Raw genomic sequence first — 27,092 nt, 5'->3', positions numbered from 1 at the left:
ATCCTACTGTGGCAGAGTTCTATTTCTGAATTAACAGATAATTCTGAACAACCTAAAGGGTAAATAAATTTAAAATAGTTTTAAAATAAAGTTTTATTGAGAATAATAAATTGTAATAGTTGCAAATTTATAATTCTGGAGGTTGGCAATGATGACATGTCTTGGCTTCACCGGAAAGGCTTCTTAGTCTCTCTCATGAAAAGATGGCTGCTGGCTTCTAGAAGTGTTTTATAGCTCTCTTGAAATTTTTCTATAAATTTGAAATTTAAAATGTTTTAATTTGAGATCTGAATAATTTTATTGTGTTCTAAATTTGTGTTCAATGTTTTGTGTAATTTTGGAAAGCCTGTAGCCAACAAATGAGCCAAATATGAATAGATAAGTATTCCAGCTTTTATGTTTAAGTGTCAAAATGGTTTTGTTCAGTAAATTTTCGTGTAAACCTTCTATTAAAAGATACACATGAAACATTGATTGATAATCATGAAGATGAAAGCAAATTGAAGCAGAATGATAGTACCGGGTGATTACAAATTAAATAGACAACTTCAATAGCCTGTACAAAATTAAACTGGTGTATTTCAACATAGTAAGTGATATAGGTTTGTAGGGAATTTCTTAAAGTTTATGTTGGTATAACTGTTGCTTGCTATTTTTTGGCTGCTCCGTGTTACAACAGCCAGTCTAGTTTAGCAATATGGCCGCTACTCAAGTGGAGAAAGCTTATTGTGTTCTTGAATTAGCCAAAACAAACTCTGGTACTGTTGTGCAGCGTCATTTCAGAACAAAATACGGTAAACCACCACCAACAAGGCAATCAATTTATGACTGGTATGAACGTTTTGAAAGCAGTGGATGTGTGTGTAAGAAGAAGAGTACTGGAAGACCTTCTGTTACAGAAGAAAAAATTGATAGTGTTCGTGATGTTTTTGTACGAAGTCCAGGAAAATCGACTAGATCAGCGAGTTTAGAATTGCAAATTCCTCAACCTACTGTGTGGAAAATTCTGCAGAAACGTTTGAAAATTACACCTTATAAATTGCAGTTAGTACAAAGTTTAAATAACAATGATAAAGTTGTACGTAAAAATTTTTGTCAAGAGATGCAACATTGTCTTGAAAATGACGACACATTGTTCAATCGCCTAATTTTCAGTGATGAATGCACTTTCCACATTAGTGGAAAAGTTAACAGACATAATGTACGAGTATGGGGGACAGAAAACCCAAGAGAGACTGTACAGCATATACGCGATTCTCCTAAAGTGAACGTGTTTTGCGCTTTATCTTGTGAAAAGGTTTACGGGCCTTTCTTCTTCCAAGAACCATCAGTAACCGGAAGAATTTATCTGGACATGTTAACCGAATGGTTAATGCCTCAACTCCATGAAGATAGTTGTAACTTCATTTTTGTACAAGATGGAGCTCCGCCTCACTGGTACTCAGACGTCAGAGGGTATCTGGATGAACATCTTCCTAGACGATGGATCGGCCGTGCAAGTGAGTAAAACGTTGTGTTTCAGCCATGGCCACCTCGTAGTCCGGACCTAACGCCCTGAGACTTTTTCTTGTGGGGCTATGTAAAAGACAGAGTTTTTGTTCCACCACTTCCTGTTGATATCGATGATCTTAAACAACGAATCACAAATGCTCTTGCTACAGTTGACCATGAGATGCTTAGTCGTGTGTAGTCAGAATTTGACTACCGTGTTGATATCTGTCGTGTTGCAAATGGTGCACACATTGAACATCTGTGAATTTTCAATAAAAACTTCAAGAATTCTTCTATGTAATCATGTAAGTAATGATCTAAACTTTTAAATAATAAATTCTCTACAAGCTATTCAAACTGTCTATTTCATTTGTAATCACCCGGTAGTGTTGAGATACAAGATCAATTATTTCAAGTTTCAGATAATGAATGCCTAGTTACTATTGTTGAAAAAGTCAATCCTAGTGAGATAGTAAAATTGAGTAAAGTAGTAGGTAGGGAGATGTCTTCATTGACAGTCATTTAGCTTGTAAGATTCTATGTTTAAGTGTCAAAATGGTTTTGTTCAGTAAATTTTCGTGTAAATTGCCCAAAGTTTTATAAAAATTAAAATTTGATTTGCTCTGAACTGGAGTTATTATTCATAGACATTAGATCCATTCATGATTCATCAAGATATTAGCATATTTGGAACCGATAACTTTCCTTAGGTGATGGGTGAAAGCTATCAAACCTATTAGGATAAATTTAGTAGCATGGCATTATAGAGCTTTGAAATATCATATTGCTATTCCTTCATCATATTGCAAAAATAAGGCAGATTATGGTCAATTAGTAGTCAATTACTTCTTTGAAGTACTGAATGAACAAAAATACGTAATTGATTGAGCGATTTTTATTTACAAAAATACATTTTATAAAGGCTTTTAAATGACATAATTATCGCAAGAGCATGACAGATGATGTTCAATAGTTAAGTAGCGTAGTAAAAGGAATCACTATCGTAAAATAATTGAAAGTACATATTTGATTCATTTAAAGGCAGTGAAATTCATCACGGTAATGTAAAATAATTTTTCAGACACCATTTGAAGCAGCTTCATTGTTTTACAAATGGACAACATTATTTGTAACCTTGAGCAAAGATAAAAATGGATTATTCCTAGTACAGATTATTAATTGAAAATTCACATTCTTCTATAAAGTTACAGAAGATACGGTAATCTTATATCGATGTGCTGTTAACGTAAAGCCATTCATTTTCTCTTCCGTATCGAAATCATGTATCACATGACAACCTTCTCATCTAAAAAATTCAAGTTGGATTCATTATGACATTTCCAAGATGGTGGACAAATACTTTGAAGCGACAGAAAAATATTTTTTACAATTCGAATAGATTCCCAATGAAACCCATTGTCAAATTAATATATACCTATTGTTTTATGAGTACATAGCTAGAACTATAACCAAGCTACCTGTACAGGCAACACTTCGTTTTGATCAAATTGTGAATTTATATTAGGAACAATGGTTTCGAATAAATATGAATGAATAAATAAATAAATATAAATTGAACACATATCAATGCATGCCTAATACGAGACATATATATATATATATATTATATATATATATATATATATATATATATATATATATATATATATATATATATATTATATATATATATATATTAACATTATCTTATAAATATAAAGAGAATAAAAATCTCAGTACCCTTTTTTTGAAATATTTTATCACTACATGTTTCGGACATTTATGCCATTTTCAAAACCATTGATCACTTGAAAATGGCATAAATGTCCGAAACAAGTAGTGATAAAATATTTCAAAAAAAGGGTACTGAGATTTTTATTTTCTTTATATTTATATTACAAGTAGCCCTATACAGAAAAGAGATAACATTAATATCTTACTTGCTATCTCATTATAAGACTTGAAAAATCATTCAAGTCCAATGAATAGGTTACACATTAGAAGAACACTTCCGTATGCATGGCACTTTGAGAACATGAGTATCCTGTACAGATTTTTAAACAAAATATGTTCATTTACTGTTTACATCAGACACAGAGATGCTGTGGAATTTCTCCACATCCTAGTCAGCAGTAAGGATTGATTCAAGGCTTGAATTAGAAGCAGCCTTCACTTGTCAATCAAGGCTGAAGTTGAATCCAGCTGAAAACGATCTTGCTTGACATTCAACTCGAAGTCCCCTTGAATTTCCATACTAGAATCGAAAGCAGCATACTCTTGTTTTTGAAGGCTAACAAACTTGTTTGGAATCTAAATTGAAAATGGCATGCTATGTATTCGTTCGAATTTAGCTTTTATTGCATGGGTCAAACAAGTCTTGACTCTGCCTTGAATACCCCTTGTCAGTTAAAGCCGATTTGAATTGATCTTGAATATAGCTTGCTATGCATTCCCTTGAATTTTGTTTCTATTGTGAGTGTTGAACAATCCTGGAGTAGCCTATTTTACATTGTCTATTTCTCATTGTCACTTCCAAAATCTCCTCTAATACAGGGGAGAGGAGATCAACCTGTAGTGTTCATGCCACACAGCACAAAAAGTTTAAAAAACGTTTAATAAATGTTTAAAATGTATAAATTCGATAAACGTTATGAAAACAATGTTTAATAAACGTTAGAAAAGTTTACTAAAATAAACGTTTACTCACTCTATAAACATTTAATAAACGTCTAGAATGTATATTGCTGATAAACGTTATAAAAACAACGTTTGATAAACGTTGAATATGTTTACTAAAATAAACGTTAGAAAGGTTGGTAGGCTACTACCTAAGTGAAAATGTTAAAAGTGAAAATCAAACATTTTTTTCAGAAGGTGTCTCCTCCTCCCTTACCTGTGTAACTTAATCCCTGAAAATGTCTCAATTTAGGCTTTCTGACCAATAATTCCTAAGTGGAATTGAATTCCAACCCCTTTTCTATCTTCTTCAAAAATCGTCTCCAACTCACCGTTATCGAGATAAAGAAAATGTTTTACACAAATAAATTAAGACTAAAATTTTTTTTGAGTTTTCCAAAAAGTCTCACTTTAAGCTTTTTGTTGATCAATTCGGGTGCAGAATTGCAATTCAAATACTTTTTGTCTTTTGCGAAAATCGTCTACAATCCACTGTTAACGATATAATTGACCTTTCGTGCTAAATCCAGAGGGACTTTGAATAAATTTGCCAGATGTTCAAGTTTCCCAAAAAAGACGAAAAATTGTATTTCTAATCAATAGTTCGAATGCAGAATTGAATTTCAAACACTCTTTGTCTTTTGCGAAAATCGTCTACAACGCACTGTTGATGATATAATAGACCTTTTGCGCTAATTTTAATCCATAGGGGAAAAATTTGACCGATTTCTAAGTTTCCCAAAAATGTTTAAAAAAGCAGTCTTTTATTACTCATTCGGCTACAGAAGTAGATTTCCAGCACTTCTTCTCCATGCAAAAATCCCGTCAGACAAAAAGTGTCTCGTTTAGATGGTTGACGGGCTACTAACGTTTAAAATTTTTAATAATTGGTAATTGATGATGGAAAATTTTGAAAAAAATCCTTAACGATTCTGTTCATGTTATAAACATTGTCCTAGAATTTCAAATGTTTCCATCCAAAATTGAGAAAGTTATATCATTTTTTCAAGCTGCGCTTGAGCGGCAGCCATTAAAAAGATTTCCTGTTTTCTTCAGTTTTAGTTTGAATTGAACGTGAAGTCTCAAGATCTCGAGATTAGTCTGTTGTTTCATTGTTTGTTTAATCGCATCATCAAGTCATGGTTTATTGTCTATCCTGCTTATTTTTGATTGCTGAAAGTCTTGAATGAAGGTAAGATCATTAATTTATGTCCAGGATATTTATTGATACGTACAGAAGTTACTAAACAAAGTTGTTTAGCCTACTACGGATTTGCTAGTAATGGTAAAGCGTTCCCCAGACAAATTTGTAAAGCATTCATGTTTTTTTTTTAAAGCACTATGGTAAATAATTATTTTAGGCCCTATTAATAACCCTGATACAACAATAATAATTACTGTTTAGTGTGTATAAGTTGAATGTTTTTCATTTTCAAACCCCAAACTGTTAATTAACCTCAAACTTATAGAAAAACTATTAAGTAAGTGGTTTCAATTTTATGATTCAGGTAATAGATTTTAAACTAGTGATTATATGATTCAGTAATATCATAATAAATTGATTTAATATTATGAATGTTTAAGATATAAGGAGCTATTGTAAAATTTTACAATAATAAAGCTAATACCAGAATAGGCCTACCCACTAATAATATTAGGTAGTTATTTATAGGCATATATATTAGGGACTATAGTTACATTTAACCTAATTAATTTTTTGAATACAGTACTATGATTAGATAAAACCTTATTTACTCCAATATGACTAGTACCGTATCAAATCAACCTCTTGTAAAATTACCTCTTGTAATAAACTGTAAATAGCATCAATTATTCTTATTGATAGGCTGCAATTTGATAATTAGTTCAGTACTATGTAAGGCCCTTGAATACTCTCTTGTATTGGTTTATTGTTATATTATTTACTATCACTTATAAAATTCCGTTTAATTAGAAAATTGCTTTCATACATTTAATGTTTCATTTGATTTCAGGCAAAGGTGGGAATAGAACTGCAGACGCATATACTAAAATCCACCATGACAGACGAATATTCTAGACGAATATAGATTTAAAACTCCTTTCTACATCTGATGGTAACCATTTTTAGTAAGTTGCACTCTACTATTTCCTTCAAGAATCAATTCTTTTACAATTCATAAACAACTTACTTTACAACCTCAAAAACAACTTCATAAACAACCTTTACAACCAAACTTCCCTACAATATATTCAAGAATTACTGAAGCAGTTTTAAGATTTTAAAATGATAACTTTATCATTGAATAGGCTCAGATTTTTAATTTCATATGAAGCAAAAATTTATTGTAAAACAAGCTGCAAATTAGTATAACCTAGTAATTTCCAAAGAACCATATTGGAGTCTTGAGTCACAAGAAAAATTGAGTCAGAAGTGCAGCTGCAGAACTAAGTTACATAGTTTCTATCAATGATTTATATGTTAGTATTAAATGAATGTGAATGCTTCTAAAGATTGAATGTATCTTATGCCCCACGTAACAAATAATATTATTTAGTCATCTATTTAAATTAACCTATTACGAACAGGAATTTGCCCTTAACAGTAAATTACAAAATTAGAATTATTGATTAAAAATTAGTCCAAATATTGAGATTATGAGTCAAAATTTTTTTGTTTCTTTGAAGATTTGCACTCTAGAAGAAGGAAGGAATTCCTTAGTACAAGAAACAATAATTCAATTTTTTAAATGCTCTTGTCTCAAAATTTCAAATTTTAGAATTATTGATTCTTGTTCTAAGGTACAGTTTTAATGTTGGATATGTTACAAGAAGTTTGACGAATGAGTGAACTGGCAGAAGTGTGAACTGCGGCTAGAGTCGGTTTAAGGTTGTGCAAAGACTAAAAATAAAATTTATAGTGGTGACATTTTTTAAAGTTTTTCGGTTTGTATATCATCAAGCTATCAAAATGAAAAGGTATTCTCAGGAAAACATTTTTTTCCAATCATTACTTTTTGAGATATGAGAGCCTAAAGTATAAATTTTTGGGACAGAACATTTAAATTTCGGTAAAAGATAAATCCTTGAGATTTAGAGGATAGATTCTTCATAGTATTGTTGAACTATTTAAAAAAAAATTCTGAAAATATCCATTTAATCAAAAATACAAGGTTTTTGGGCCACTCTGTATCTATATAGAACAAGACAATTATTTATCATGAAAATATTGGTTGGTTCTGAATTTATTTATCCTTTTGTGGATACAATCACAAATCATATAAATATAATTTGGAAAGAATAGCAGGCTTCACCCAAAACTATTTTATTCCCAAATTTTGATAATGAATAACATGTCCCAAAATGTTTTTTATAATTTTACTGATGAAAGTTCAATTTTAATTTTCATTGATGTTTAAAAAAATATAGGTATAAAAATCAGAAATAAAATATAAATTGCTAGCAGGCCCTCTTTTTCATGTCTATATTGACTGGACTAATATGGTTGCAACTTTGAGCGAGTTAGTGTGAATGCATTACTGGGAAAAAAACATACCTATAGTCTTTTTTCTTTAGGGCTACTTTTGAATAATACTTAAAAATAGAAATCTAATAAAAATAAAAATAATATTATTCTTATATTTTTATTTCTAAAAAGAAATATGCCAATTTTAAAATGGGTACTTGAATTTCTGTTTTTATTGACATACCTACAGGTATGGTTTGAAAAACAAATACAGCTATCTACTACAGTGCAGTGTAAATATGGCCTAAAACGCTAACCTTGCTAACATATAAAAATTAACATACAATAAAAATAAGTAACATCCATATTTACATAACCAAAAATGTCATATATTCGACTATAAAGGAATAGCACATTCGCTCCTGGGTGGCACATATATGTGCCACATGACTAATCAACTCCTCCCTATAAAAATTAGGTTTACTTCATATATACCAGTCAATTAATACAGGATACTTCACATATTCCAAATCATATCACCTGTTGAAATGAATATTTCCTTAACAGTAATTTGAATTACTCTGGAAGATCGTTAAATTCCTTAAGTTTTTCAAATTTCAGGGGTTTTCACTCGTGACACATATATGTGCCACTCGGTCTTTATATAGAATGGTGAGTGTAAACCAAGGATAGTGTATAGCAGGTTGCCTCGATCGCGTTTACATACGCGGATGAGATGGCATGAGCCTACGTCAAACTCCGACTTCTCGGCTGGCAAACGCCGGCTTCCCATTAGAATTACATACAAAACACCGCGTCAAATATCACTTCCTCACATAAAAACCGCTCTATTGATAAAAAATATGAATATGCTATTCAATTCAGAAAGAAACAAGCTCCAAATCAAAGTGTATTTTGAAAACATTAATTCATTTCGAAAAGTGTAGAAAGTCCTTGAATCTATCACTATATTCAATCGGTAAAACCGATTCATATTTGTGAAAAGGCTGGTAACTTATTTGTTTTGGACTTATTTTAAACAATAATATGACAAAATGAAGCAAACCTATTTAATTTTATGCTGGTTGTATAATAATATTTAAGAATAATTGTTTCTTATTTGACAATCGTTTGTGAAAATTGATAGTATCGTCGCCCGCTTGCTAGTTGCAAGCATTTGTATTAATGATAGGTATTTGTTTAAGACTTTATTAATTGACATATACCTAGAACCAATTTAGCGAAATCATAGAACTGTTCACAATGGTTACAAAAGTTATTTTTAGAACATTGAACTGTCTGGTTACTAATAATTATTTCAGTTGTCTACTGGAAAGCGTAGTGCCAACACGTTGCTCTTGTATTGTGTTTTTGTTTCTGCTCAGTGCAATATTATCATTATTATTGACGATTATTAGTATATTTTATTGATTATTTTCATGGGACACAAATTTACAAAGAAAATACCATATATTATTCACGGTAGTATGATATTTTTTATTTCAAAGTCCATGGGATACTTATGAATGCAAAAAACACTTGTGTAAAGCAAGAATAGATTATAACTTCAAATAATATAACATTAATTATTCATGAATTCATTCAACTACCTTACAGCTCTTTCCACAGACCTTCATAATGATAAAATTTCTAATTGAGAATAGAATCTGCTTAAGAGAAAGAACTAAAACGATGCAGAAAAAAGTAATAGAAAGTACAAAAACGTATTTGAAATGGTATCATCAAATCAAATTGTGTGTTCAAACGATTTGTTTTAGACTCGCCGGTAACATTTATAGGATTTTTACTGGAAATTAGTTTGATATTGTTTCAAAGGGGATAAAATGCTGAACATTTTGATGTCAATCACTTCTATGTAAAGTTGATGGTTGATTTGCTATGAGGGCTCAAAGTTGGCATTTTTACATTTGAATGCATGTTAAGCCAGGGCGAGAGGTCGCAGCATGACGTCACACCATAGCAGGCTGCGTTCTCCACGCGTCTTATGTGATCAAGGCAACCTACTATTAAACTATTCTTGAGTGTTAACCACCTGAACCAACCAATTTTTTTTCAATTATAAGGAAATAGCAGTATCATCAAAGGTCAATGACATACATATACGTACACAAAATTCATCATTAGTAAATTATTATTATTGATCATGTTTTCAAAGTATAAAAATAAAAATCCAAGAAAATATTTGACTTACAGATAGAAAATTGAATTGTCCAATATCTTGTGAAATGAAAATAGTTCATTCAATAAACTTATTTGTGAATAAAACAATCATGTCAAAAAGGCTTTCTTTTATGAAAGTATGGAATAATCATAAATTAGTAGTCCCAATACATGTGGAGAAATTGCAAATCAGTTACTTGAATCAAAGAAGAACTCATCGTTTCGTACACTTCACCGCTTGCTCCCAATACTCTTTTCAAATTTCTTCTACATGTTTGCCTTTTTGCAACCAATGTCCAATCACTGCTATCCAAAGACGGAACCTCCTTCAAACACAGTTTTTCAACAACCTTTGAAATTCAATGATACATATGCACATATACAGAGTGAGTCATATGTATGGGAACCCTTCAATAATTTGGAGACTGTTGTAGATATAATTCTGTAACTTTCAGGATAAGTTATTGATAGAATACTCTACCTTTTAATGTACAACCGAGTTCCAACCCCACATAACGGGTTTACTTGGGGGTTGTAACTGGGATATTTGAAATGTAAACACTCATTGTGTGGTTAATCATTTAAAAGGTCTTCTTAAAACAAGAAAGATGACATCAATAATAATGTTCTATGATAATTGTATCAAAAATGGCGGCCGATTGAAGTTTTAGTTTTTGAAGAAATGAGGGTTTGTAACTCAAATATTTAAAATGTAAACACCCATTGTGTGGTACATAATTTTAAAGGCCTTTTTAAAACAAGAATGACGACATCAATAAAAATGTTCTATGATACTTTTATCAAAAATGGCGGCTGATTGAAGTTTTAGTTTTTATAGAAATGATTGATAAAAGTAATAAAACTTAAAACAACACTTTTTTTATGAATAACGAAACACATTGAAAAACTGATTATTTATTTAGTAATCTGTTTGGTACTTTTTACTTTCCTTGCCCTATTACCATAGGTAAGGAAAGTATTGCTTTCCGAAAAAAATTAAGGTACCCCAATTTCTAAATTTCTATACGTTTGAAGGTCCCCTGAGTCCAAAAAACTGGGTATTGGTCTGTGTGTGTGTGTGTGTGTGTGTGTGTGTGTGTGTGTGTGTGTGTGTGTGTGTGTGTGTGTGTGTGTGTGTGGTGTGTGTGTGTGTGTATGAGTGTATGTGCGTCTGTGTACACGATATCTCATCTCCCAATTAACGGAATGACTTGACATTTGGAACTTAAGGTCCTTTCACTATAAGGTTTTTCGTGATTTTCTCGGAAACCGCTCCAACGATTTTGATCAAATTCATACCTAAAATAGTCATTGATAAGCTCTATCAACTGTCACAAGTCCCATATCTGTAAAAATTTCAGGAGCTCCGCCCCATCAATGCAGATAGAATCCCAATTATCAGGCTTCAGATACAATTGAAACAAAAAAATTTAAGTGGAGTAGATTGAGCATGAAAATCTCTACAATTAATGTTCAGTAACATTTTCACCTAAAATTGAAAATAAGCTTTAAATTCGAGAAAATGTGATTATTCAATTGCAAATTATTGTTGATTCTATTAAATCATTCACTATGAAGAGATAGCAGACCTCATGTGTGTCTCCAGCGTTATTACCCTGTCACCAGCTGGCTCAAATCACTGAATAGTAGACTTGAGATGCGCGGGAACAATAGCGTCAGGTGATCAATTTTCATAATGGCAAGGAAAGTTGTGTGAGTGCGCCACACCAGATTTTTACATTTCATTTCAAAAGATGCTCCCGAAATGCTCCCCTTTATTCTCTCGTTTGACAGTGTGCCAAACTGTCATAAATATAAATGAGATGTCCTTATGAAGGTCTAAGTCAACCACTTATGAGGGGTTGAAATTCATTTATGTATGTCAAAAGGTAGAGTATTCGACCAATAACTTATCCTGAAAGTTACAGTATGTATATCAGTCTCCAACTTATAAAAGTTTTTAAGCTACATAATCAGCATTCTGAGAATTGATTACCGAGAAATTTTATATTTTACTCATAATAACCCATTAAGTTATCCCACTAAACTGTACATTTCATATTTTACAGGACCAAGAGCAGAGAGACTATGCCTCATGAAGCTCAAATCGAGGACGATAGCAGTTCAAAGTAAAAATATATAATTATTTATAAATTGAAAGTTCAATTTTTGTAATATTTAATAAAAATCATTGCATTTTATTGAAAATAATAAAATAATTTCCTATTTACATTTTTCGCTCATATAGATATACTCTGAAGTTAAGCTTTAAAGAAAATAAACTAATATAGATATTAATATATATAATATTTAATATTTTAATAGATATTCAAAGTAATAATTGATGTGTTACTCAGATGTATATGAACTGTATTCCATTTGAGGTGTTGCAAGCATAGAGGGCTGTTGAACTAGAGCAGATTTGATTTAATTAATTCATCGAATGGCGAGTGACTCATGCACTGCTCCCTCTCAGGACAGTCTGCAAGCTGTTATTGGTTAGCAGAGGTCGATCTCGACTCAATCAATACAGCTACAGAGACAGTTTATAGACTGCCCTGACAGGAGAGAATGGATAAGTAATTTGCCATTCACAGGAGAATTTTAAAGAATATTTCAATTTGAATAATATTAAAAATATAAAATATATATTAATAATCTGATTCAGTGCAATCCAATATAAATGCTTAATCATAATTCAAATTTCATCCAGAATTTGAAATAAATCTGTAATTCTTATTATTCATGATTCAATTATTCTTCCAAACTAATGCTCCAATCTTACTATTGCCTTAATACTCTATTTCTATACTCAGTGGACATCCATACATTCTATATATAGATGCAATCTATATAATATATATTATATAGTCTATATATATATATATATATTATATATATATATATATATATATTATATAATCTATATATTATATATAGATTTCATCTATAATTATATAGAATGTATGGATGTCCACTGAGTATAGAAATAGAGTATTAAGGCAATAGTAAGATTGGAGCATTAGTTTGGAAGAATAATTGAATCATGAATAATAAGAATTTCAGATTTATTTCAAATTCTGGATGAAATTTGAATTATGATTAAGCATTGATATTGGATTGCACTGGCCTTGAATCAGGATTGATTCACTCTAAACATCCAGCTTGAATCTGACTCTAATTGATCTTGTATCACAATAGAATCGAGCTTGAATTTCGTGAAAGGTGTGCCAGGTGGCCTTGAATGGGGGGATTGCATCCAGCATGCGTTTCAAGCCTGAGTCAAGACTGCATCTCAATCCTGATTCGACCGTGCATCTCGGGCCTGAATCGAGCTCACAACGCGACCTTGATTTTAGCTCGCAGCACCAGCCTGATTAGAGCCTGCATTTCGAGCTTGAAACTGGCTTGAACGATGTATAAACGGGCTCTTGAATTTAATTCATTTCGAGCAAAACGCATGCGAATGAAATCTTGAATCAAGCCCTCACGTTTGACAAAACGAGCTTGTTTTGATTTCGATTCAAGTTGATTTTGCTGATTGGGATTAGGTGAAATGAAACAGAATGTTGTCAGTTTCAAATAATTTAATAATTATTGATATACTAACATTATTTGGAGCAGACAGCCTGAATATACGTTAAAAGATAATCTTTATTGTTGTTTTGATTAATTGCTGATATGAATTTCATTCGAAATCAGCCGCTACCGGTACCGTATTTTGATAACCAAAAATTTACTAGTCAAGTATAATTAGTCAAGTACAATATAGTCAAATATTTTATTAATCAATTCAAAAAATATATTTTATTTTATTAATAATTTTCAATAAATTAAAACTATTGTAAACAATGTGAGAGTAACCTCAAAATTATACTGTCATTGTCAATGCTAATAAAAATATAACAATTATCAAAAGTAGAAAATGTTATCATGGGCTAAAATAATTATCTATTTTTAATTCGATCACAAAGCATAACTAGTGAGGAATTATAATTTTTCAGCTCTCCAATAACTATATAATTACGTGCATAGAAAAGCATCACTTCTATTTAATAATGGAGAATTTAATACTATCTGATAACAAGAGTAAAGCTTTGTGTTGAAGGAACTTCGGGTTAAAGTCTTACACTTATCATGAGTTGATTTTAAATACTTTATGCATTTTATAAACGGATATTGACTCTCATATTTGAGGAAAACCTCTAATCTATAACGGCAATATAAGGAAGACTATGAGGCAACTTTTAAAACTTTGAAGAGAGGTAGAACAGTATTCAACTTTTTATCTGTGTATTTTTCTTTGTATGATTATAATGTAAGTTAGTTCGTTAACGTAATGTTGTAGTCCAGGTGGTATAGAGTATTAGAATCGATATTATTATTCTAGTCACATGGTTTTAGATCCTTCAATTCCATATAATTGGTGCCAATGCGATTCTTGAGCAGTTTTTTCCTATTATCAGGTGTTGGCCGTCTGCCAGCTGAAGCAGCCCTCACAGAACTGTATTCACACCTCCTTCTGTACATCAGTAATCTGAAAATAAAATTACAATAGGTAAGTTACATTCATAAAATTCTGTAAGGCAAACGAAAATGAAATGTCATTTGAATATGGGAATATTGGATACTGTAAATAAACACTTTGTTGTTGAGGGCTACCTGTATTTACACAACAATTATAAATCAATGGTATTTTATGACAAATAGAATATTTATTGAAAAGGGTACATTGATTTGAAATTTCAATGTAAACACCTAAATTAATTTTGTAAATTCTACAATCCATTTATTCTACAGATAAGCTCAAATATATTAAATGTGGGTTACGTAATAAAAAAGAAAAACATGTTTTCACAAATGAATTGACCTTATAAGCAATCCTTGAGGTGGTTTGAATTATTGATACATTTTTTATAAAGTTGGACTTTAAAAATATAATTAGACTTCAATGTAAGTACCTGGGAAAAAACGTTTTGCATTAATATAAAGTGATGTTAAGCAAACCTTTAAATAATATCTAGGTTATTGCTTGGACATAGACCTACATTTGAATTTATGAACATTACAATTTCAATAAATAGGTTGCTTGGGTTGGTACTGAACATAATTGGATTCATAGGTGTAAAATAATACCTAGGTTATTGCTTGGACATAGACCTACATTTGAATTAATGAATGTTACATTTTCAATAAATAGGCTGCTTGGGTTGGTAAGGAACATTCTTTGATTTATAAGTGTTACAATTTCGATAGATACACATAATATCTACCAGACGTAAGGCCAAAGCCTTAAAAAACGTAAAACTTGATTGTCATCGACTGGTAAAGGAATTAATAAAAAGCGTAAGACTTGAACGACTATTACCGTATTCAAAAAACGGGTCTGATGAAGGTAAAAGTTTATAGATTTATTATATTTATGATTCAATAATATCCAACTATCAAATATTATATTCATTGAATATTTCTGGCCCTAGATAACATTATGTTTATTCATTTATCAGCTACGTTACGTACTGTAAGAAAGGGAAACAAAAATAAAAAATGACATAAGGTAAATTCTAGCTACATTCAAATCGATGCCATATCGTCTACTGTATACCGTATCTTTAAGAACTAAATATTCCTTACGAAATTGATTTTCAAAAATCATTAGTGAAAAACTTCTTCTATTTAAATATATCACATGAATATCTATTCTAATAATAATAATACTAATTTTGTTTTAGGAGGACTTGAAAATTTCGCCGAACAAGATAAGCCCAAAATCGGCGTTTTTCTGATTTTTCTCAGTTTTATGAGAAGTGAATGAGAGAAAAGTTTATAATTTGGTACAACTGAACCACACTAATTGGCGTTTTTCCAGCGTTCTTTGCGTTTCCCGCTTTTTCGAGAACAAATGAACAGAAAACGTTTAGATATGTTATAACAGAGGTTCTAGATTATCAGCTACAGTCGAGAGAGATTGGGTGGAGAGAGTTTCAAGATTCTGCCAAAGGGTTTTCAGGGATGGGGATGACTGAACTTGAAAATCTCATTACACAAGTAATCTATATAATAAGAGAGAGTAGGGTTGTGTTTGTTCGTTTGTTCGCATCAAAACATGTCAACTTGTGGATTGCATACCGGAAAAATGGGTATGATTTAGATCTCCAAATTTTCCACATAGAATCTAAAAATATCAATCTCTTGCACCTCGAAGCCCAAATTTCAATTTTCCTTCTAGATTTTCCATAATTAATGTTCAAATTCTATTTATGGGACATACGATTTCATACGGCGAATAATTCACATTCAAATCATATGATAGAAATTAAAAAAAAAACAGCTGTTCTATTATTGCTTTCTACCTGATTCCATTTAACCTCAATAATATTGTTTTGATAATTGATAAATATTTTTAATAATAATATTATTATCATTATTAATATTATAATAGTATTGTTTTGCATATAATAAATATTTTCATTTTCACAAACTTTGTATAATAATATGGTGAATGTGAAACAGCTGCATCAAAGAAATTATCTCAAAAACATCTGTTTAGAAAAAACATCATTTTGAAACTTCGTTTTCCTGATGCAATGTATAGGCCTACACGTGGCATGGATTATTCATTTTTCAGCTAGAACAGTTTTTGAGACAAAGTGCTAAATAAACGTCTACAATTTTATCAATGCTCTTTCGGCAATATGAATACGCATGCAGTTAATATGGCTTTGGATAAAGGTGTTGATATTTTTACAAAAAAAGGTCCTATGCACCTTTTCGATATTTCTTCAAATGAAAAATGAGTTTTGTGGGTTGTCAAAACTCCCCCTGAAAGGGAATTTATTTAACTTATCCCATCTTTTATTAAAATAACAATGATTTCTAGGTTCAATAACATGTTTCTTGCCAACAACAATCGAACTCTTTGTGAATTTAGATATGACCTACACTGTAGATTTATATAACTCTATCAATTAAATACATGGAAATTGAAGTATTTATTTCAGTCAATTTATGGTTAGTTGATGAAATTGATTATCAATCCAAAAAAAAAGATTATAATTTTATCAGTACAGAATTAGTTGAATGAATTGTCGTTGTACTGAGTTCTTGGTCAACAATATTTCAATATTAGTATTTATCCATTCATTATTTTTCCAGAAGTTATTTTATTTCAATTAGAAAGTATTTATCAGGTCCTATCAATTTATCATTTGTAACAATGAATTATTCAACACATCAATTTAATCAAATAAAAAAAAGGCCCATATACTTTTGTATTCATGTTCGCGAACGTGTTCGCATGTTTACAGCACTTGTGATGGATAGCCAAAATTGTAGAGCAAACTGCATCTCGAATATTGTAATGGAGGACTCTGATTGGCTGAAAAGTTCAGCGTTTGGAGTGCGGTACGGCGAACAGTTGAAACAGAGGTGAGCGGCACGGCGAACGGTTTGGAGTACAATACGGGGAATGTTTAAAAGCTGATTTTCCGTCGAACCCAAATTTCGTCCACCATTTTGAATCCAACCCCCTTTTTTTTAAATTGGAATATGATACATGATTTCGATAGCCTACAGGATTTCAAGAGAAGATAGTTATGGTGAAAACCGCACATTGATATCTCAAACCTTTTGTTCTGAACAAAGCTCAGGCTAGAGCTACCAGAAGACTGTAATTTACTATTCAAATAATCAAATACAAACAAGGGGCAAAATTTAATCTTCAATTTGAGCCAGGTTATTTGTACAGTTGAACTCTGCATTAATGAACAATAAAAAAGAGCAAAAACTCACCAAATTTATTCCAATCTTGACTACTTGCTCTTCGAAGCCTTTATTAAGTGTTCTGGTCAGGTTCAGGGTGGGACGAAATCGGGGAATAGACAGGTTATTGCTTACGGGCTGCCTTCTCGTTGATTCTGTGTTCAACTTGCAAGTCATACACTGTGTTTCGAACAAAGCTCAAACTGGATTCTTTATAAAATTCAAATCTGATTCAAATTAATTCAATTCAATACTATTTATGCTGTTATATTCATAATTCACACACACGACACTCAAACAATTTACAAGAAATTTCTGATCGAAAATTACATTACAGACAAACACAAATTTTGTCTTGCAAGACAACGGGCTGACGAGACAAGACAGACAAAACTAGGATGACTCACAAAAAATATCCAGAATGCCAAGCAAGCAGGACGGTTTGCGCCGGCGCAAACACAAGCCTGCTATTTGCAGAACCACAGTCTGGCATTCTGGTGCTACAATTCGAATTCTCTGGCCAGAACATACCCCCGCCTCTGAAAAACTATTTTTCAGCCAAGTTACAAAACTGAAAAAACCACAGAAAGGAAAAATTCAGACATGCCAAAAAAAAACAAAACACCAAAAAACAACACAAAAGAAAAAATGTAACAATCACAACAACTATTGAGTTGGGAGTGGATATAATTTTGTTACTGGTCTTTTATAAATACCAGTTTTTAGGTGAACACTCGCCACTCGAACCTCGCCGTCACTTCCCGGAAACACTTGTTCAATGACACCCAGTGGCCACTGCAATGGAGGTGTGTTTGGTTGGTCAACTACCAGAACCGTTCCCACACTAATAGAAGTGGGTGATTTCAACCATTTTTTACGACTTTGAAGTTCGTGCAGGTACTCTCTTCTCCATCGGTTCCAGAACGATTGAATAAGTTGACTGATCAATTCATACCTGGTGAGACGATTCACAGGGACACTGTCCACGTCCCGCATGGGAAACGATTTCAACGGTGTTAGAGTCAAAAAGTGTGCTGGTGTTAAAGCCAGCGGTTCACGTGGATCCTCACTCAGTACACACAGTGGGCGGGAATTTAGGACACCTTCAATCTGCACCAATACAGTGTTCAGTTCCTCATAGGTGAGAAGTTGATTACCAATTACTCAGAACAGATGCAACTTTACATATTTGACATTTGCCTCCCACAGACCTCCAAAATGCGGCGAACCAGGGGGAATGAATTTCCAATCAATTTTGTGTTCGGCGAGTTGACTAGTCAATGTGGTTTGAAACTCGGACGAGTTCAAAAGTTGAGATATTTTTCGCAACTGTTCCTTGGCACCTACAAAATTAGTACCACAATCGGAATACATCACATGACAGGGTCCACGATGTGACAAAAAACGACGAAATGCAGCTAAAAACATGGGCGTTGATAGATCTGATACCAACTCAATATGTACCGCCTTTGTTGCCATACACACAAACAGACAAATGGAGGCTTTCAAAACACAAGGATTATGACGGCTCGTCATCGTAATATGCAGAGGACCAGTGTAATCGACACCACAATTTTCAAATGGTTTGCATTTTGACACTCGACAAGCAGGCAGGTCACCCATTTTCGGAATAATTGCATTATTACTAGGTTGAATACGGAAACAACAATTACACTTAAAGACACAAATACGAATAATAGAGCGAGCAGACATTATCCAGAATTTCTGTCTGATCAAGGACAACAATAATGAAGGTCCAGCATGACAATTCTTCTTGTGATGATAATCAATTAACATCGATATGAAAGCATCGGATTTTGGTAAGATCATCTGATGACAAGTCTCAAATTCAAGTTCAGCATGAGAAAAACGACCGCCGACGCGAATCACACCTCTATCAATGAATGGAGACAGGCATCGTAGGCACATAGAACAATCTTCTCCCTTCTCTAATTGCACAAATTCAGATGAAAAATATATTTTCTGTACCACTTTACATAGATACCTCTCAGCAACATCGAAATCTGATTCTTCTGATTGGGGTAAGATTCGTAAAAATTTGAGAACAAGAATTACAATTCTCAAAAGACGACCATAATCCGAACAATGACCAATCAATGAATATATTGCATTGCTGTTACAATCAGGAGATTTTGTGACTGTCAACACTGACGGTTTTTTCGCCTAGGGTGGATCCACTATCTCCTCCATTTGAGTTCGAACAGGCCAATCGCATTCGTCCTCTGCTATCCATGATGGACCTGAGAGCCACAACAGAAAGTTCACAAGCTCAACTGGTGATAAACCTCTAGACAAACAGTCAGCGGGATTTTCAATTCTGGCAACATGCATCCACCCCTGTATACAAGAATCCTGTATTTTTGTGATGCGATTACCAACAAAAGTTTGCCATTTCGCTAATGGAGCATTAATCCAACACAAGGTGACTGTAGAATCAGAGAGTGTGAATATACGAGACACATGACAACGTTCACTAATAATAGTGACTACTGAATTCATGAGTTCTGCCAACAAGAGTGCCGCACACAACTCCAAACGAGGTATTGAAACAACTTTAGATGGTGCTACCTTGGACTTTGAACACAATAATACAACTCTTGGCTCCTTGCTCTCATTCTGCGACTTCACATGAATAACTGCACCAAAACCAGACAATGATGCGTCACAAAAACCAATCAAACTGATGTGAGAATCCTGAAACAAACCAACGTGATGTGGAACAGCAAATTTCAACAATAGATGCAACTCTTTTTGACAATTCTCCCAAAGAGTGCATATAGACTCAGGCGGCTTCTCGTCCCAATCCACTCCTAATTTCCACAGTTTCTGGACAAGACACTTTAGAAATAATGTAAATGGTGACAAGAGACCAATTGGATCATAGATATGAGCCATCACTGACAGAATAGAACGCTTAGTAGAGACGACCTCACCACTCTTGACTGAAAACTGAAACAGATCAGTACTAGGTTGCCAATTCAATCCCAAGATAGCCAAGGAGTTGTCTGCTTCAAAATCCTTGTATGAAAACGATTTCTCTTCCTCCGAGAATTTCTCCAACATTGATGGTGAATTTGAAGTCTACTTTGTGAGCGAGAAACCTCCTCCCTCAAACAGCTGCTTGGACTGACAATACAGCTCCGTGGCCTCTGACTCTGTGGCGACAGATGTGACTAAGTCGTCCATGAGCATGTCTCATGATATTCTCGCCTTGGCTGCTGGAAAACGATTTCCATCCTCCTCTACAATCTGGTGGACGGTGCGAAGTGCCAAATATGGAGAGCTTGAAACACCAAAAACAACACAATTGAGCTGATAAATTTCGATCGGATCCTCCGGCGAAAATCTCCACAATACACGCTGATAACGATGGCAGGAATCCTCCACTAATATCTGTCGATACATTTGTTTAATGTCGGCAGTTAGTGTGATTGGGAACGAACAAAAATTTACTAACAAAACAAAAATGTCAGTCTGCAATTTGGAACCAGCATGAAGAACCTGGTTCAATGACAAACCCGATGATGTTCTGGAACCAGCATCAAATACAATTCGGATGGGCGTGGTAGTGCAGCTTGCTTTCATGATGGCGTGATGCGGTATGTAGTAGCCACCTCGGTCTGTCTGATCTGCTACAAACGACATGTGACCCTGACGTAGGTAATCAATCAATATTTCATGATATGAAATACGAGTATTGCTGTCAAGCTCTAGTCGTCTCTCCAAAGTCAGCAGTCTGCGTTCGGCGACAGCATACGAATCTCCCAAGCTGCTGGGCTGCTGGGCTGAAGTGAGAATCGGCGCTCTCCCCATCAGAATGTGACCAAAGACACTATTAACAGTCATCAATTCGTGCGATTCACCTGTACTAGGACTCCCATGTAGCAAGTGAGGAACTAACTCTGCACCAATGATGCCATCTATTCTACTAGGAAGGTAGAATTTGTCGTCAGCCAGTGTGAGATTTTCAAGATGATGAAGTTTGGATCTGTCGATTTCACAAGAAGGCAACTTGTTGATGATTTTATCTACCACTGTGGCATCCATCGAAAACTTGATGGTAGGATCCAACTTCGACTGAATCGACACACAAGTACGACCTCGAACTTCACTAGTACCACCACCGAATCCACGAACAACGGTTTCTATGGGCTGGAATGGTAGTCTCAAACGCCGACACAATTTGGCTGAAACAAAATGACACTGACTCCTGGTGTCAACCAAGAAACGAACATCACAAAGCTGATCATTACAATCTCGAACATGTGCAGTGACGGTCGACAACACAACAGTCAAATTTTCTACATCATTGGATGTAGAACAACAACTAATAGGTGATGTGCCACCTGCCTTGGAGTTCGAAGAGGACGCAACACCTTCATTGGAACTTGATCTGGAAAAGTGCAATAAAGAAAGATGAGATTCTCGACATTGAGCACACTGAGTTTTACTACGACAATTTCTACTCAAATGATCCACATCAAGACAACGAAAACAACAAAACTTTCTTTAATCAAACAATAACGATCCCAAGGAGTCATTTTCAAGAAACTTGCACAATCTACTAACCGATGACCCGGTTTCGAGCACTTCAGACATTTGGGATTTTTACTAGATGCATTGTTAGATGAATCATTAGATTGAACCACAAACACCTTTGATTTATTATCCTTTTTGTGCTTCATATAAAACGATCCAGTCTGTTTCTCATCAGAAGGAAGAGTCTTAATTTGCTTTTCAATGAAATTGACATAATCGGTATAAGTTGGCATAGCCTTGTCACGGACGGCCGATTCAAAATTTCTACGAGAACTTGGATCCAGCAATCTCAAGCCATGATAAAGGAATATCGAGTCTGACAAATCAGTGAGTTGCAATCTCTTCAATGCATTGATTGAACTGCAAAACCCATCCAAAATCGCAATACAACCTGCCTTTGATTCTGATTTTATTGGACGAAATTCAAAAATTTGTTTGAAATAGGCATTGACTTGTGCCCGTGGATCGTTATAGCAGGTCAATAATGCCTGCCAAATTATTTGATAATTGTTAGCCAATGGTGGCAAATGACAACAAATATTTGCTGCTTGTCCAGTAGGTCTACTTACAAGATATTGGACCTTCTGCTGATTGTTCAAATTCTTGTTGTCATGTACCAATGCCTTAAATAGTTCATAAAACACCGACCATTGAGTCTGGTTCCCATCAAATTTTGGAAGGTCGATTTTAGGCAGTACTGACTCAGACACGACTGGCTGTGAACTAGCTGCTGTAGCTGCCGAAGATTGAGCAATAGCGACAGTCACCTCTTTCTGTTTGAGAGTGTTAGCCGCTACTTCAATATACTGAAACAGATCTAGGTGTGAGTCGTTGAATGCTACAACATGATCTTTATTCAACTCAAGTTCCAACTCATTAACCACTAATTCTGTCTTTTCATAATCCGAAATGGTCTGAGACACCCGAGGATACAAGATTGAAAATTGCTCAGCAACTTTTGGATCAGAGACATTTTTATACAGGTCATAAATTCTTTGCAATCTGGCATACAATTGTTCCAGTTTAGCGCGATGCACCCTGATTTGTTTCTGTAATTTTTCCTCCATCTTGAACTCATACACAAAACAATTCAGCCCCAACAATACAAACAACAGACAATAAAACAAGAATGAGTTCAAAACTAGATGAAAGGAAGAATCACGAGTTAGTAAGTTATCAAAGTTAAACTTTGATTATCAATTCACAAGATAAGTAATTGCTGAAAACGAAACTATATGATTAGATAATGTTCTTCCAACAACTCACAAACAAACAATAACTTGTTGAATTGAACAAACAAAATCATGCTGGTGATTAACCTTCACTAACATGTATAAAAAATGGACAATACAAATTCCAACAAACAAACAAATTCCTGAAAAAGAGCACAATGAGCCCAGTTTGAGGAAATTACAATTTTAACTGAAATAAATTTAATTTCAGACAGATACAAATTGACAAGAAACCTTGCTCTTAGAACAAGGCTACAACAAACTTAAGTTGAGCATGGATCAGACCATTCTCAACATGCCAACATTGGACAAATACGAAACTGCTTAAATCCAATGTGTGTGAATTAATCAACAAATTATAAATTTAAATTTATCCCGGCCTGGCAGGATCATAAAATGTTCTGAACAAAGCTCAGGCTAGAGCTACCAGAGGACTGTAATTTACTATTTAAATAATCAAATACAAACAAGGGGCAAAATTTAATCTTCAATTTGAGCCAGGTTATTTGTACAGTTAAACTCTGCATTAATGAACAATAAAAAAGAGCAAAAACTCACCAAATTTATTCCAATCTTGACTACTTGCCCTTCGAAGCCTTTATTAGGTGTTCTGGTCAGGTTCAGGGTGGGACGAAATCGGGGAATAGACAGGTTATTGCTTACGGGCTGCCTTCTCGTTGATTCTGTGTTCAATTTGCAGGTCATACACTGTGTTTCGAACAAAGCTCAAACTGGATTCTTTATAAAATTCAAATTTGATTCAAATTAATTCAATTCAATACTATTTATGCTGTTATATTCATAATTCACACACACGACACTCAAACAATTTACAAGAAATTTCCGATCGAAAATTACATTACAGACAAACACAAATTTTGTCTTGCAAGACAACGGGCTGACGAGACAAGACAGACAAAACTAGGATGACTCACAAAAAACATCCAGAATGCCAAGCAAGCAGGACGGTTTGTGCCGGCGCAAACACAAGCCTGCTATTTGCAGAACCACAGTCTGGCATTCTGGTGCTACAATTCGAATTCTCTGGCCAGAACACCTTTCAAAAGTTATTCTAATTCAAAGATACTGATGTACATTATAATCCATCTATCTATCATCTTCTATACTATAATACAGGAAAGAACTGGCTTATACACGTATATACGTGTAAAGGATAGGAAAATTATGTTTGACGCATCATCACGTCTGAACTACTGGACTGATTTACTTGAACTCTTGCATATAAATTCTCAATTACGGAGGATTCTTTTAGGCCTATTTTAAATTCTTCTAGATTTCATAACGTCAAGTTTTCAGTTTGAGTTTTAACATAGACCCTTGCGAAGCACGGGTTACCTGCTAGTTATGATTATAATGACAGTATTATTTTTGAAGGTTCCTATTATACAGTTTTTCAATGCATTCTCCTAGAAGCTTCCAGTAGATTGGAGCTTGAAAGGGTGTAATGAATGTTTTGTAAGTTCTGTACATATTTTTTATTTCAAAGAACTAGACAAAAATACAATATATTCACATATCTTAATCACTTTATGTGGGGTATGATATTCATATTAAAAATGGACAGACATTTTTTCAGCCCTAAGCAACATAGTTATATCAACGTTTTCGGGAACTGATGGATGGGAAATGTTCATATTCGGTACAGAGGCTAAGCTAGGGTATACAGTTTTGTTTTATAAAAAGAGCTTCAAAAGTTTGCCAGCGATACGACCAAAATCGGTGACTTCCAGCGTTTTCCTCCGTGGTCTCAGTCAACTGGTGATTGAATCGAGCCTAAAAAAGTCTGTATTTGACGTGAGGAAGTAAGCTCAAATGAAGAATGTGGGCGAGCGAAGCGGGTCTGATGTCTTCATCTGTGGGGCCCCCAGGCTAGACGGAAAGAGCGAGCGAACCGAACCTGCCGGCTAGTTACTAATCATTAAAGGATTATTTATTGAATGTTCCTTTTGAATCGAAGTTTTAATGTTCCTTTTATTAAAGGAATATTTATTAAATTATGGAATAATACTTAACGGAACCTTTGGTTCCTATGAACCAAAGATTTTCTCCTTAAATGAACTATATACTATCCAGTTACCATACGAACTACGCTATTCACTATGTGTAGGCCTAGTACTATTTTGTACTATTTTAGTAGTTCTGTTGACCAGCATATGAATAAGGTTAATTAAAAAATGACATTTTATTGTACCGGTAATCATTTATATCATCCTTCAATATTTCAATAATGTCTGGAAAACTGTAGTCATTCCAATCAATTCAATGCGCTTTCAATCAAGACTATATAATACTATTTAAATTATAGCGTTGTTTAAGCCTTTAGGAAGTCACTTATACCTATGGTACGGTAGCAACATAAATTATTTTGGTTGTAAATCAAAATATTGAAAAAAACATAACAAACTAAACTTTCACTGAATTACTATCACCGTCTATGAAAGTTTTATTGTTTTTTTTCATTGAATCCTTTAAAAATTAACACTTAACATTCAATGTTTTTAATAAAAATGTTCTATGAACTATGAAAAATATCATTCGAATCTCTTTACAGACATGTGTATGACATTTGAAATTTTTTATAGCCCATTTTTCTCATTTGGGGAAGAACCATTTGCTAATGTAGCATGGATGGAGGATGGAGGTACCTATCTATAACACTACCCCACCTTCCCAATCATCACTGTAACCACTCCGGTTATTTATTCAATTACTTGTTTCAAATTACTTTTAAAAAATAATTCCAAATAATATTTCTCAAATTAAGACTTTATCGCAATGATTCATAATTGATAATTAGACAAGAATTTGCTAACTCACTCTAAAATAAATTTAGGGCCTCGGTCAATTTATCTGGTCAATCTATTCGAACTTGATGAAATAATTTTGGCACTCACCATGGAATCGAACATTTAACAAATAAATTGGCACTCACAATCACTCATGTTTACATTTTAACTACGGTACTATTTTTCAGACTACATGCTTCTAATTTATACAGAATAAAATCAAGGATATTTTCCATCCAAATAGGCCGAAGCCTAATTTAGAGGCCGAGACTTGTTCTGTGACTACATCTTCTCGCGGTGACGACTCGTTTAGAACTGCCGCTCTTCCACTCAAATTTTCCAATTTGCAAGAAAACACGTGGAGCGCCCGGCCTAATTTCAGGTTAAAACGTCGTGGGGTTGCACGGTTCAAATACATTTCCAAATATGTTTGCATTAATTTCATTACGAAATTCAAGCCAGTACTATGGAAATGCTAGAAGACTGCAATAATATATGGATAAGAAGCAAGTTAGCAAATCTTTTATGGCAACAAAAAATTAGGTGCTTACTTTGTGCATGAATAAATTCTTTAACAATCAAAAACAAAGTTTACTAGAGTTCATATTGAAAAAATTTAGTTCAATTTTGATTAGTTCAACAACCTGAAAGAAAGGCACAAAAAAACTACAATTCAAACCTCTGAATATTCACCATATTACACTAACAAGCATAATTCGTTTTGAATGACTACCTAAGGAACGAAAAAAATATAGGCTGAAGCTAGACAAATCCTTACACAAATCTCATAAGGTCTCAGCTGCACCACTTGATTGTTTTTTGCCTGCAACTATTTTCTTGTGAAGAGAAACTCACCCGAAATGGACACCAAAAGTGAACAGGGTAGTGCCAAACGTTATTACTTTCCTTGCACTATTACCATAGGTAAGGAAAGTATTG

The 27,092-nt window shown here is 33.6% G+C and overlaps 1 protein-coding gene across 1 annotated transcript in view; it reads right to left on the bottom strand.

Moving 5' to 3' along the window:
* Positions 1-13,366: 13,366 nt before the first annotated feature.
* LOC111056142 (trehalase) overlaps positions 13,367-27,092 on the bottom strand; it is a 258,221-nt gene continuing 244,495 nt past the window's right edge. Inside the window, 1 exon segment of the mRNA XM_039441525.1 lies at positions 13,367-14,330. Within this exon segment, the coding sequence (XP_039297459.1) occupies positions 14,180-14,330 (151 nt within the window). The 3' untranslated portion in view covers positions 13,367-14,179.

The sequence above is a fragment of the Nilaparvata lugens genome, chromosome X, assembly GCF_014356525.2.
Source record: "Nilaparvata lugens isolate BPH chromosome X, ASM1435652v1, whole genome shotgun sequence".
NCBI lineage: Eukaryota > Metazoa > Arthropoda > Insecta > Hemiptera > Delphacidae > Nilaparvata > Nilaparvata lugens.
Note: the sequence above shows the minus strand (reverse complement) of the source record. Positions and strands in the feature narration are given on the sequence as shown.